Genomic DNA, 13538 nt, shown 5'->3' on the forward strand with positions numbered 1-13538 from the left:
TTTAATAATTAACATATTTTTTATTTAATGTATAAAATAACATAATTCATTTATCGAAGTTTCTTATATAAATTATCCGTTAGTGATAGTTTTGTTTCGTTTGATCAGTGATGATATTTATGTTTCGGCACGACTCCTCCCTAATCTCACCACGAAAAGTACTGCTAAACATAATTAAATATATAACATTATTAATATATTTATTCATTATTTGTATTTTATAAGAATTTTAAATTTATATTTTTTTTATAATAATATAAAATTTTAATATATTACAATATATAATATTCAAATATTCATTTATATAATTTATTTAAAAGAATATGGTATAACGGTACTCGCAGTAGTTCATCGAAATCAAACAAGGCGGAGATGGTAGTAAAATAAAATCTCCGAAATAGAATGAGCCGGGATGGTATATGCATTTTCTGTCCCGATCTCATTTTTATCACTATTCTTACCCTACCCATGATGATTTTAAATAAAATTCTAAATTATAATTTTAATCTCTTAAAATTAATTCAAAATATTTGTTTATGTGAAAGAGAACCTTAACATGTTTTTACAAGTTATATTTAAAACAAATTTATGAATTAATAAAAAAATATGAAATAATTTATTTACTTTTTGTTTATGAGAAGGAATCTCTTTTGAAAAGAGAAGTTAAAAACATAAAGTAAGAGTCTTTTCAATTTCTAGTGTTTCTCCAATTGAAGAGTGAAAGCCAACCATGGATGAATAGCTGGCGCGCGGCAGTGTAGTGACGACGGAGAGAAATATATGTATCTATGAAATCATCATCTTCTTCCTTCAATTACACAACCCTCTTCTCCATCTGAAACCGTCTTACATCCCGTTCTTTACACGCTAACAGATCATCTCATCTCAAAAAGCAAAAAAAAGAATCTGCTTTTTGTTGTTATGGTTCTTCATTAGCTAGAACAAGTTGATTTGGGAGGAGGGTTTCAATCGAGTTAACATGGGTTGTTGTCAATCATCGCTTATTACAAATTCCTCATCAGACAAGGATAATCATTCCAAACCTTCAAACGTTAATCCATCCGCCGTCGATGACACATGCGGAGCTCCAGTCTTTTCCGAGTTCTCTCTAGCTGATCTTAAATCCGCCACCAACAACTTCAGCTCCGATTTCATCGTATCCGAGAGCGGAGAGAAAGCTCTGAATGTTGTCTACAAAGGCCGTCTACAGAATCGGAGGTGTATCGCTGTTAAGAAATTCACTAAAGTTGCCTGGCCTGATCCGAAGCAGTTTGCGGTACTCAATTTTGATCCTGCTCTTGTTTTGAAAATTGATTTACATTTTCCTGTTGTGTGTTCAGGATGAAGCTTGGGGCGTTGGAAAGCTGAGGCATCGGAGGCTGGCTAATTTGATTGGATATTGCTGTGATGCTGATGAGAGACTACTTGTTGCTGAGTACATGCCGAATGACACTTTGGCTAAACATTTATTCCATTGTATGTTTCGAGGTTTCAATTTCATTGTCTGTCACATGAAAATTGTAGTCAAATTATACATTGTTGCAGGGGAGAACCAAACACTTGAATGGGCTATGCGTTTGAGAGTTGCTCTTTACATTGCTGAAGCATTAGATTATTGTAGAAATGAAAATCGTCCTCTTTACCATGACTTGAATGCTTACAGGGTTCTTCTCGATGAGGTATATATATTTTAGGTTCGGTTTTGTGAGGGAGGACTTGTATTGTTGGTTTTAATTCATCGTAACTGAGTTTATTTCCTTGACAGAATGGTGATCCTCGGCTTTCATGTTTTGGATTAATGAAGAACAGCATGGATGGGAAAAGTTATAGCACGAATTTGGCATATATTCCACCTGAGTATTTGAAAAATGGTAGACCCGATTCCTTTTCAAATCATGTCTTTTAATCATAGCTGAAACATAGATTTTTTCGCACTTATTCCAAAACAATTTTGTTCTTGGTTCTGGTTCTGGTTCTCTTCTTATGTACTTTGGTTTATGCATTTGAATCGGATATAACTAGATTTGAACATCTTCAGAATGATTTTGGATTTAAATGTAAAACAAGAATGTAGTTTTCATATTTCAAAGAAAGGATTGTTTACATGTGTTTTTGTAGGTATAATGGAATGCGCTCTTATTCAATTCAATTCAATTCAATTCAATTCAATACCTATGTTTGTTTTGTAGGTAGGGTCACTCCAGAAAGCATTATGTTCAGCTTTGGGACAGTCCTTTTGGATCTTCTTAGTGGGAGGCACATTCCACCCAGTCATGTGAGAGTTCTGTTAAGATTTCTGTAACTTTCGTTTAGATTCTTGTATTCGATCTTGTAATTTTTCCCTTGCACAGGCTCTCGATATGATACGTGGTAAGAACATTGTCTTATTGATGGACTCACACTTGGAGGGAAACTTTTCAACAGATGAGGCTACTATAGTTTTTGATCTAGCATCAAGATGCTTACAATCTGATCCTACAGATAGGCCAAGCAGCACAGATATTATTAATACACTTGCCCCATTGCAGAATAAATCTGAAGTGAGTGGTTTCACTTTTCTATAATAATCGTAGTAGAAAATTTAAATTCTCACTATACCATGACTATGGGGTCGTGCTAGCTTCTTTTAGGGATTCGAATGAACCCTGATTTTCAAAAAAAAAAGAGAAAATTCTTCTTTAACAACTCCATAAAATTCATGATGGCTTGTGCAGGTTCCATCTAATGTGATGCTGGGTATTCCCGTGTACGAAGAACCGCCTCCAACTCCTAAACAACACCCCCTTTCTCCGATGGGCGATGCTTGTTCGAGAATGGACCTTACAGCCATTCATCAAATTCTTGTGATGACTCATTATAAAGATGATGAAGGAACTAATGAAGTAACTGTTCTTTCATTGGAAATATAAGTATACAAATTTTCTTGTATTTTACTAATTTACTGAAGTAACTTATCTGGTTGGTTATGTATTCAGCTATCATTTCAAGAGTGGACACAACAAATGAAGGATATTCTGGAGGCAAGGAAACGTGGTGACTTGGCATTTCGCGACAAGGACTTTAAGACTGCGATCGATTGTTATTCTCAGGTATTAATACAATTATGAATATGAAATCAAGATTTAATTACTACTTATGTACTCGGGTCCTTTTATTGGTTTGGGTTAGATTTTCGCAACTTCATTTTGAATATGAAAACAAAACCAAATATGAATTGGGGATTGGGCTTTTTGATTCATGCAGTTTATTGAAGTGGGTACTATGGTTTCACCAACTGTATATGGAAGGAGGAGTCTTTGCTATCTTTTATGCGATCAACCAGATGAGGCATTACGAGATGCAATGCAAGCACAATGTGTGTATCCAGATTGGTCAACAGCGTTTTATATGCAATCTGTGGCTTTGGCGAAACTTGATATGCATAAAGATGCAGCTGACATGTTGAATGATGCTGCTGTTCTAGAGGAGAAGAAACTGAAGGGGGGTCGTAAGTAAAAGATTGAAAGTCACAATAAGGAAAACTAAGATCATATAATTTATATATAGCCAATATAGTTGAAGCAAAATTGTTGTATGATTCTTTGGTTTCGATGAATGGTTTGGTTAGTTTAACTTTATGATTTGTACATTTGTATATGAAACTTGGGGCTTAAAAAGGAGTTTATTTGAAAACTGGAATTTTTATTGCAAGGGATTGGAAAAATAATCAAGTGATTTTGTTTTGTTAAAAGGTTTATCTTTTATTTTAGATTGAGTAGTTTTCTCTATTATATTTTTGTTTTGTTTTGAATAGGTTATATATGACTATTTTCTTTTGTTTTATTATTATTATTATTATTTTTTATTTTTTTGTTTGATTTTGAGATAACTAGTACAATTTAAAATCTTTCTGCAGTAATCAAATCGGTTGGTGTGATTTTTCCCTGCTTTGACGAGTTTGGGGCAGATCGGAGAAAATTCGAAATCTGTTGATCGAGGTTCGGGACACATCGATTCCCAAACTTAACCGTACATATGTAATTATTTTTTTAATGATAGTTATTTAAAATAATTAATATACATACTTATTTAATACAATCATGACTTATTTTTATTATTTTTTTCAATTTTGATAATTTATAATTATAATTATATGAATTATTCTATTATTTATAATTTAAATTTAAATTATTTTTCGGTTTCGGTGCAGCGCAAAGAAACCTGGACCCTAACTAGGCCAGGAATAGTAATGCGATTTCTCGAACTGCCCCATTGTCAATTTGTCATCCCTAATTGGAAAATGTGAAGTTTGTTGGAAAGTTCATCATTCTTGAGCATTATTGTGCTCGTTAATATTTTTGTTTATGGAATTTAATTTTCAAATTTTGTTATGGTGTATACTTATTTTAATTAATCACTTTTAAAAAAAATATACATTACAATAATCAAATTTAAATTATAACGTGTATCATTTCAATTTAGTATATAAAATTATTTAAAATTTTATTAATTTAATTTGTATAGTGATTTTTTTTTTTTATAAATAGAGATCAGTATCATATTATTTGTTAAATTGATGAACAATACAAAAAAAAAAAATATCATAAAAATATAATAATGGTATTTTTTTTAAATCCAATCATAAACATTATTTTGTACAAATCAATTAATCACTTAATTCATATACTAAAATACCTTCTATTTCATTTTAAAAAATATTTTCTAAATATTCCATCAATTATTAAGTAAATACAAACTCAAAATTAAACATGAAAAAAATATTACACTAATCCATCTTTATTCAAATAGAGTCAAAATTAAATATAAGTTTGCCGCCTAAACAAGTGACAACTCACATGGTCTCAAAATAGTGTTCAAAGTCATTATTATGATTCATAATTTGTATATACTTTACTAATTATTTAATATCATAAACAATTTTACATCTCATAAAAATGTACCATCAAGATATTTCACATATATATATTTTTTAATTTCTAATATAAATATAATCTACCACCACTTGATTCTCTTAATTAAAAAAATTGTCATTTAAACCAATATAGTGAATTATATTTCAAAAATCAAAATGAAATTGATATGATAAGACTTTTCTAGTAGAAGTGTGTAGAAATAGAATAGAAAATAAATAAATAAAATCGGAGCATTGAATTTCAACTTAAAAATGGCGGTGAGTCACATGCACTATTTATTCCACTTTATTTAATTTTCATTCTATATATATATATATCATAGAATAGAATGAAGATTAAATAAATATTGTTGTAATGTAAATAGATTTTCATTACAATATCTTTCTTCTCTCTCTCTATATCTATCTATATATTGTTTATTGTTAGTTACATTTCCGGGACGGAAAACATGCCGCTAAATTCAGTAGCTTTCTTCATCATTCTCGCCGTCGTCGGCGCCGGCGATTTCACGCTACTTGTTAAAGCAGATAGTCCGTACAGATTCTTCAACTGGAATGTTACTTATGGAGACATTTATCCACTCGGTGTTCGTCAACAGGTTCTCAAATTCATCTCAATCGATTCGATTATCATATTTTGTTTCATTTTAACTGCTCTGATCTGAGATTATGATGATCGATCGATACGATTATCATATTTTGTTTGATTTAAACTGCTCTGATCTGATCTGCGTTGTTCTGAGATGATAATGATCGATCTTCTATATGTATGAGTGATTTCGGTTCAATTTGTGCAGGGAATTCTGATCAATGGCCAATTTCCAGGGCCGGACATTGAATCAGTGACGAATGATAATCTGATAATCAACGTTTTCAATAGTTTGGACGAACCTTTCCTCATTTCCTGGTAATTATTTTCTAACCTAGCTAGCTTCCTTTCTCTTTATCACACACTACCGTCCATGGCAGATCTCTGTCAATTACTCATTCATTTCTCATCATACTCCAAATTGTTCTTCATAGTAACCGTCTTCACTAATAATTGAGATTCAATTGATGGAGACGTTTTTTTCAAATTTATTAAAAATGATAAGAATCTTTAAGCATGATTACGAAAAACAACACCGGTTATCGAGTTTATAGATCTTTATGAAAAACGAATAACTCTTTACATTTTTTTTTTATCTAAATAATAATATTTACTAAAAAAAAATAAAATAACAAATAGAGGTGACAATGGTTCAATAGCTGTATTCCTCTTACTTTTTTTTTTTTTTGAAAGATTGCTACTTTAAGATATTTGTATTCTAATGTCACTTTACGTTTTTGTTTTATTTTTAATTATTTATAGAATTCATTCCTTTTTAAGTTATAATTTAAGTTCAATTTTGACTTAAAAACAAAGATTATATTGATATAACTGGTTGGGTTGTCTTATTTTTGAAATAAATAATTATCCAAAAAAGAAGATAAAAAGTTTATGGTGAAAATTAAATTATGTAACTTTAAAGTTAGATCATTTATATCATTAGTATGAATTCAATAGAAATTTAAATCACGTATAATACTAATTTATTTAACAAATATAGATCAGTTATATAGTGGTCAATTAAAACTTACATTATATATACATTTCTTATCAATTTAATTACTATTTTGTTTGAAATTTATTTTATACTTTAATTTGTTATTGTTGAGCTTGAAACAAGAGAATTTATGAATTAGGTTGACAATGAGTAAAAATATGTTTATATTGTATTTAAAAAGAACAAAAAAAATAATTTTTTTTATATAATATGTATAGTTTAATTTATAAAACTTTATATTATTATGAAAAAATCATCATAAAACTCTTAAATAAATATATATATTAATAATGTTACATATTTACCAGCTTTGTTTGTGTTTCAACCAAAATTATTTTAAAATAAAAATTCAAAAATTTCTTTCTAATATTAATTTGATGAAATAATGGTGTGAAATATAACTTAATTATATATATATATATATATATATATATATATATATATATATATATATATATATATATATATTAATAAATGTAATAGTTAAAATTCAGCTTTCCAAACATGCCAATATATGTTTCTATTAGTGTTTAGAAGGGTATAAAATTATTGTCATGTCCTAATAACCCCAATCAACTATTGGTTCAACAAAAAAAAATGACTAATTATAACTTACACCCTTAATTGTCGGTCAATCACAAAAAAAATATATTTTCTATTATTGAATAAGCTTTAACTAATTCTAACAAAGAAACAAAAATAATATTAATAAAAGAAGTATGATGTGAAAATATGGGCCGCAGATTTAGAAATAGTGGTTGATTGGTCACTAAATATGGAATAATCACCTAAAAGCACTAAAGCCCAAAAGTGTGGAAATATTTCTTGATTGTATAAATAAAGAAAAGAGAATTGTGTTACTATTATTTATTTAAATCAACCTTAATTCTAATATTTGGTTTGATTTAAACTACAGGAACGGTATACAAAACAGAAAAAATTCATATGAAGATGGTGTTTATGGTACAACATGTCCTATACCACCTGGAAAAAACTTCACATACATTCTACAAGTTAAGGATCAGATTGGAAGCTTCTATTATTTCCCTTCTTTGTCGTTTCACAAAGCTGCCGGAGGCTTCGGAGCCATCAGAATCCTCAGTCGCCCTCTTATTCCGGTCCCTTTTCCCGACCCTGCCGGGGATTATACTGTCCTTATCGGAGATTGGTATCAAGCTAATCACACAGTAAGTAATTGCACAAACAAATAAAAAGGTTTTCAAATGGACCAACAATAATTGAATTTATTAGTGGGAATAATGTTTGGTTGCCGACAGCTCACTTGGGGGCCAAACTATAATAACCAGTCTCTGTCATTGTCAAACTTTATGTTCTGTCGGGCTTTATCGTTGAAAGTTTTAAAACTCGTAATCTATTGGTCTATTAAGTCGATCATTTCCACCGTGCCACCCTAGTGGATTGAAACTTCAACTTTTATGCTATCCTTATATGAGTTTTGATTAAAAAATTATTTATATATGATTTGTGTATAGAAATTGAGAAGTATTCTAGATGGAGGAAGAAAATTACCCTTTCCTGATGCCATCCTTATCAATGGGCGTGGACCAAATGCTACATCCTTCAATGTTCAACAAGGTTAATTCTTTTTCCATTCTTTTCAAGAAAAGAACTCAAAGTTTACTAAACCAAGTCTTGTTTTTTATTTAGGAAAAACATACAGGCTGAGAATCTCAAACGTTGGACTACAAAATTCACTAAACATCCGAATTCAAGGCCACAAGATGAAACTAGTCGAAGTGGAAGGAACCCACACTCTCCAAACCACTTATTCGTCGCTAGATGTTCATGTCGGACAATCCTATTCAGTTCTAGTAACTGCTGATCAACCTCCAAAAGACTATTACATTGTAGTCTCCTCTAGATTTACTTCCCAGGTCCTCAAAACCACCTCATTCCTACGTTATAGTAATTCGGGGGGCCTCGCTTCGGGCCCGTTACCCGGAGGGCCGACTATTGAAATTGATTGGTCACTTAACCAAGCACGTACGATTAGAACCAATCTTACTGCCAGTGGGCCTAGGCCTAATCCACAAGGGTCGTACCATTATGGAATGATTAATACTACCAAGACTATAAGGTTGGCAAGCTCGGCTGGTCAAGTTAATGGGAAACAGAGATATGCGGTTAATAGTGTGTCTTATGTTGCACCCGATACGCCTATGAAAGTGGCTGATTTTTTTAAGATTAGTGGGGTTTTTCGAGTTGGAAGCATATCGTATAACCCAACTGGTGGAGGGATTTATCTTGACACGTCGGTTATGGGCGTTGATTATAGAGCGTTTGTGGAAATTGTATTCGAAAACTCCGAGGATATTGTGCAAAGTTGGCATCTTTCCGGTTACTCTTTCTTCGTAGTAGGGTAAGGAAAATTCATCCCAAGGCCTTGACACATTTGATGTTTTCACTAGAAAATGTTATTTTCAAATAAGTATATCATTAGCAATTAAATAATTTAAATCATGCAATAGTCTTCTAAGTAATTTTTTTCTTTCATTTTTTAACTTGGACATGCAGGATGGATGGAGGGACGTGGTCATCGGCTAGTCGAGACAATTACAATCTTCATGATGCAATTGCCCGATGTACGGTTCAGGTATATCCTAAATCATGGACGGCCATTTACGTGGCACTTGACAATGTTGGAATGTGGAACGTGAGATCCGAGTTTTGGGGAAGACAATACCTCGGACAACAATTTTATCTGCGTGTTTACACTACATCGACTTCCCTAAGGGACGAGTATCCGATTCCAAAGAATGCGCTTCTTTGTGGAAGGGCTAGTGGGAGGCAGACAAGACCACTTTAAAACATTTGGTGAAAACATTTGCATAATTATATCTTGCCTCTTTAAGTATTTAATTTGTATTATTTAAGGTAAAGACCTTAGCTCGAGGTCTTATTCTTTTCCCTTTATTTATGCTTATGAAATAGTATTAATTCATTGTGAGAACGTTTCGGTTTATGAATTATTGCTATTCTTTTGAGGAATATTAAATCAGTTTTTATTATATTTGGATTTGCATCTAACAAAATTCATAATCGTTTCTGTTTCTATAGTTCAAAAATGTATACATAAGTCCTAATATTAAAAAAGTAAACTGAAGGAGGTATACGCACTAGGGGGTTATTTGAAACTATGCATTTTGTAAAAGAAAATACTAGTTATTGTGTGGATTTCCCAATCAGGTTCTAACTACACCATTTTAAATTTGTCTAAGGTAATCTGATCAGTTCCCAATCAGATATGATGCTAAATAAAAGAAAATAAACCTTAGCAGTTATTTGGTTGATAAGAGAGTAAGCAGATTAATATAAGTTTTTTTAAGTTTAAGCAAATGATTTGAAATGGAATTAAAGTAACAAATTTGAAACTTCAGAATTCCAGATTTTTGAGAATGATTTGGTTCAAAAGTTTAATGACAAAACTATGATTTATGATACTTAAAAGATGAAAACTATCTTATCTCTTAACCAATGGAAGATAAAGAAACCGACCTTAATAAAACTGACCTGAAAAACTAAACAGTCCCGACAAGCCGATGCAAACGCTATTTCAATCTTACAAAAAAAAAACAATCACTAAAACAAATTTTCTAAGAATCATGCGTGTCGATTCAGTCAAAGAGGAGGCATGACAAATTTTGCACTTTGAATTTCAAAGAGATGTGATAGTCAAAGCAATTAAGTTTCAATCACTACTCAAAAAATTCGAAATATTAAAATGAAGGAGATAGAGACACTCATGGAGTTCTTGACCAAAATCTTTGATTTGGTTAATCAGATTAAATCTCATGGTGAAGATGTCACAGATACGAGAATGATACGAAAGATTCTATACGCCTTAATGAGAAATACGATCACATCGTAGTCGTCATTGAAGAAATAAATGATCAGTCAACACTCACAGTCCAAGAAATGATGTCGTCATTAAAATCTTTTGAGAAATGATTGTCTAGACACTCCGAAAAAATAATAAAGAGTGCATTTCAGTCAAAACTCAATACAAACAACAACAAACGAGATGATAACCCGAGTTATAACTAGTCAAAATGTGGAAAATATTCATTATTCAAAAGAACGAAGTGAACCTAACTGGAAAAGACAATACATCAAATTGCAGTAATTACGATTAGCCAAACCACTCTAAGAAGGACTATTGGTTCAAATGTCAATCTAGATGCAACAATATCATCAATTTGGTCACCTCACCAAAAATTGTCGAACTAGAAACACTCATCAAACAAGTTAAAAAAGTTAGACTGAGGCAAAACAAACCGCCTGGGAGACACACAGAACATTGTATATATGTCACATAACTAGTGATATTGATAAATGAAAATGGTTACTAGACTACGAATGTAGCAACCACATGACGACGACCTCATAAATTTATTTCGAGCTCGACAAAAGCGTCAATTCCCCATGTTTAATTCGGAAATGGAGAGCAAATAAAACTAAAAGGACTTGGAATGACCGACATCCAAACGAAGGAATGACCAATCTATATTAACAATGTGTTATATATGTTGAGTTTGAGCCAAAATTTTCTCAGCCTTCAGACAATTGGTGAAAAATGGATATAAACTATGTTTTGATAACAATGAGTGTATTTTTTTTTCTCATAGAAAAGATAAATCAAAAATGTTCACCAAGATCAAAATGGTTAATAGAAGGTTATCTCTTATCATCAATTATGCAGATCTAAAAGTGGTATCAAACTTTAAATCCCTGAATTTAACTCCTAAGAGGTATATATCTATAGACAATATATATGATAAATGCAACTATTGTTCACTTGAGAATTTTGACGAAATAATCAAAGAAAAATTGTGAAAAAAAGCAAATGGAGGAGGAAATCAATGTAATCACGAATAATCAGACATGAAGCTCGTTGACAAGCCAACCGACAAAATAGTCATGTGTCAAATTAATTTACAAAGTCAATCATAACCTAGATGGATCAATTCAAAGGAATAAAGCAAGACTCGTTGGGAAAGACTTTTCTCAATAGTTAAGAATTGACTACAAAGGAGACATTTGTCCTAGTAGCTCGACTAGACACAATCCAAACTATAATTGAATTCGCCGCAAATAAATTATGGAAGTTTATCAACTCGATGTCAAGTCAGCATTTCTCATTGACGAACTGAAAAAAAAGTGTATGTAGATCAACCTCAAGACTTCTTTCTCAAAGGAAAAAAAGATAAGGTCTACAAGTTCCAAAAAAATGATATACGAACTAAAACAAGCTCCTTGCGTTTATTATTGCGAGATCGACAACTACTTCAATTGAACATGATTTGAGAAGAGTAAGAGTGAAACAACATTGTATGTCAAAAGACGAAGTATCAATGTTTTTACAGTCACTCTTTATAGTCACTCTGTATGTTGATGATCTGATTTTTACTAGAAACAATAAAAAGATGATAGAAGAGTCAAAGATGACATTACTCAAAATTATGAAATTAGTGATATGAGTCTACTTCGACATTTCTTGAGCATAAAGATCTACCAAAAAGATATACAGTATTTATCTACGAAGAGATGTATGATGAATTTATTTTTGAAAAATTCAACATGTTGGAATGCAATTTGTCTCAACACCACACATTATAGAGGAGAAATTAAAAAGGAGAGATTGAAGAGAAACAGTAGATGCTACTCATTATTGTAGTATCATCGGTAATTTACTATGCCCTACATCAATCAGACTTGATCGCATTTATGCTGTAAAACTCACTCTCAAGATAAATGTAGAGTCTGAGCCATTTCCACCTTAGTGCACCTAAACGTGTCTTACACTATGTTCAAAGAACAACCAACATTAGTTTGAGCTTTCAGAATAATCACACACTTAGCCTCGTCAGTTATTGTCATAATGATCTTGGTGGATCCTTAGACGACATTAAAACACATAAGGATACTGTTTTTCTTTTGGTTCAATGATGTTCTCATGGTTGTCCAAAAAACAACAAATTGTTGCACAATCATCTACCAAAACAGAGTATGTCACAGCATCACTAGCCATCTCATAAACAATATGATTTCAAAAACTTTTAGCTGACCTCAGTTATCATCAAATTGAAGGAATATTGATGTACTGCGACAATAAATCTAAAATTGCTATGACTAATAATCCAGTTCATCACCACTGAACTCGACATATAACACTTAACATCATTTTATCCGACAAATGATACAAAACAAAGAAATTCAACTTGTGTTTTGTCTATCTAAAAACATATATTTGACATCTTCAAAAACACTTTTCCAAAGAGCTCGAATTAAACTTGATTATCAATATTTTCAGTTATTTTATAACATATATATTAAAGAATGTAATGCAAAACAAAACAAAATAAATTATTAATTCTCTCTCAAATACTTTTCAAAATATTCAAACAGAAATTTGTCAAAAATAAAAATGTCTAGTGATTGAAATCTGAAATTTCAGAAACTTGGAAGTTTCTGGATTCTATAATGTGTTTTTTTTTCTTCTTGAATGACTACATGATTTAATCAGATATTGTTTTGACTCAACAAAGGGATTGCTGTTATATATTATATTTAACAAATGATTTAGAAACTGTTTTTATTAATTCAATGATTCTAAACAACAATAAATTGAAACTGACATGCATGATTGGGTTGAGAATGACTGTAAATCTTGATTGTGTATTATTAAGATAAATCAATGCTTCAAAATTGAAAATATAAAGGTTAAGTAAAACCACTGATAAATTGATTTTCTGAAATTGTGAATAATGTGTGGACTAACAGTCCACCCATTCAAAGTAACATTCACGAATATCGTATAATTGTGCAATTTTTTCCATCCCTCTGTATAAATAATCGAATATGTCCGATTTCATTTATGGTTTGATAATTCGAAAGCTCTCTCGATTTAAGGTTGCCACCATACATGGTTTGCTGTCTCTCTATACATAATGTTTTTTCCTTGTTTTAAGAAAATGTATAAAGGAAGTACTTAGTTTTTAAAAACTGAAAGTCAAAGTCTA

The 13538-nt window shown here is 31.1% G+C and overlaps 2 protein-coding genes across 2 annotated transcripts; both read left to right on the forward strand.

Annotated features, from left to right (window-relative positions):
* The first annotated feature begins 711 nt into the window (after positions 1–711).
* LOC124912319 (serine/threonine-protein kinase BSK1-like) lies at positions 712–3767 on the forward strand. The gene is made up of 9 exons (XM_047452916.1): positions 712–1276; positions 1341–1476; positions 1546–1679; positions 1766–1871; positions 2190–2275; positions 2352–2540; positions 2715–2882; positions 2976–3089; positions 3244–3767. Exons 1-9 carry the CDS (start codon positions 980–982, stop codon positions 3493–3495), a joined length of 1482 nt encoding a protein of 493 aa, XP_047308872.1. The 5' UTR covers positions 712–979; the 3' UTR covers positions 3496–3767.
* A 1478-nt stretch (positions 3768–5245) lies between these two features.
* On the forward strand, positions 5246–9531 carry LOC124912453 (L-ascorbate oxidase homolog). Its single transcript, XM_047453077.1, has 6 exons — positions 5246–5511; positions 5710–5819; positions 7415–7685; positions 7992–8094; positions 8167–8878; positions 9034–9531. Exons 1-6 carry the CDS (start codon positions 5362–5364, stop codon positions 9323–9325), a joined length of 1638 nt encoding a protein of 545 aa, XP_047309033.1. The 5' UTR covers positions 5246–5361; the 3' UTR covers positions 9326–9531.
* The last annotated feature ends 4007 nt before the right edge of the window (positions 9532–13538 follow it).

This window comes from Impatiens glandulifera, chromosome 8, assembly GCF_907164915.1.
Source record: "Impatiens glandulifera chromosome 8, dImpGla2.1, whole genome shotgun sequence".
In the NCBI taxonomy this organism is placed as follows: domain Eukaryota; kingdom Viridiplantae; phylum Streptophyta; class Magnoliopsida; order Ericales; family Balsaminaceae; genus Impatiens; species Impatiens glandulifera.

What these genes read in the sequence shown, in the direction of transcription:
- LOC124912453 (XM_047453077.1), top strand. Translation starts at nt 5,362, where the DNA reads ATGCCGCTAAATTCAGTAGCTTTCTTCATCATTCTCGCCGTCGTCGGC. An exon ending in GAACCTTTCCTCATTTCCTG is followed by an intron (nt 5,820 to 7,414) that starts GTAATTATTTTC and finishes TTTAAACTACAG; the next exon opens with GAACGGTATACAAAACAGAA. An exon ending in ATCCTTCAATGTTCAACAAG is followed by an intron (nt 8,095 to 8,166) that starts GTTAATTCTTTT and finishes TTTTTTATTTAG; the next exon opens with GAAAAACATACAGGCTGAGA.
- LOC124912319 (XM_047452916.1), top strand. Translation starts at nt 980, where the DNA reads ATGGGTTGTTGTCAATCATCGCTTATTACAAATTCCTCATCAGACAAG. An exon ending in CTGATCCGAAGCAGTTTGCG is followed by an intron (nt 1,277 to 1,340) that starts GTACTCAATTTT and finishes TTGTGTGTTCAG; the next exon opens with GATGAAGCTTGGGGCGTTGG. An exon ending in CGATCGATTGTTATTCTCAG is followed by an intron (nt 3,090 to 3,243) that starts GTATTAATACAA and finishes TGATTCATGCAG; the next exon opens with TTTATTGAAGTGGGTACTAT.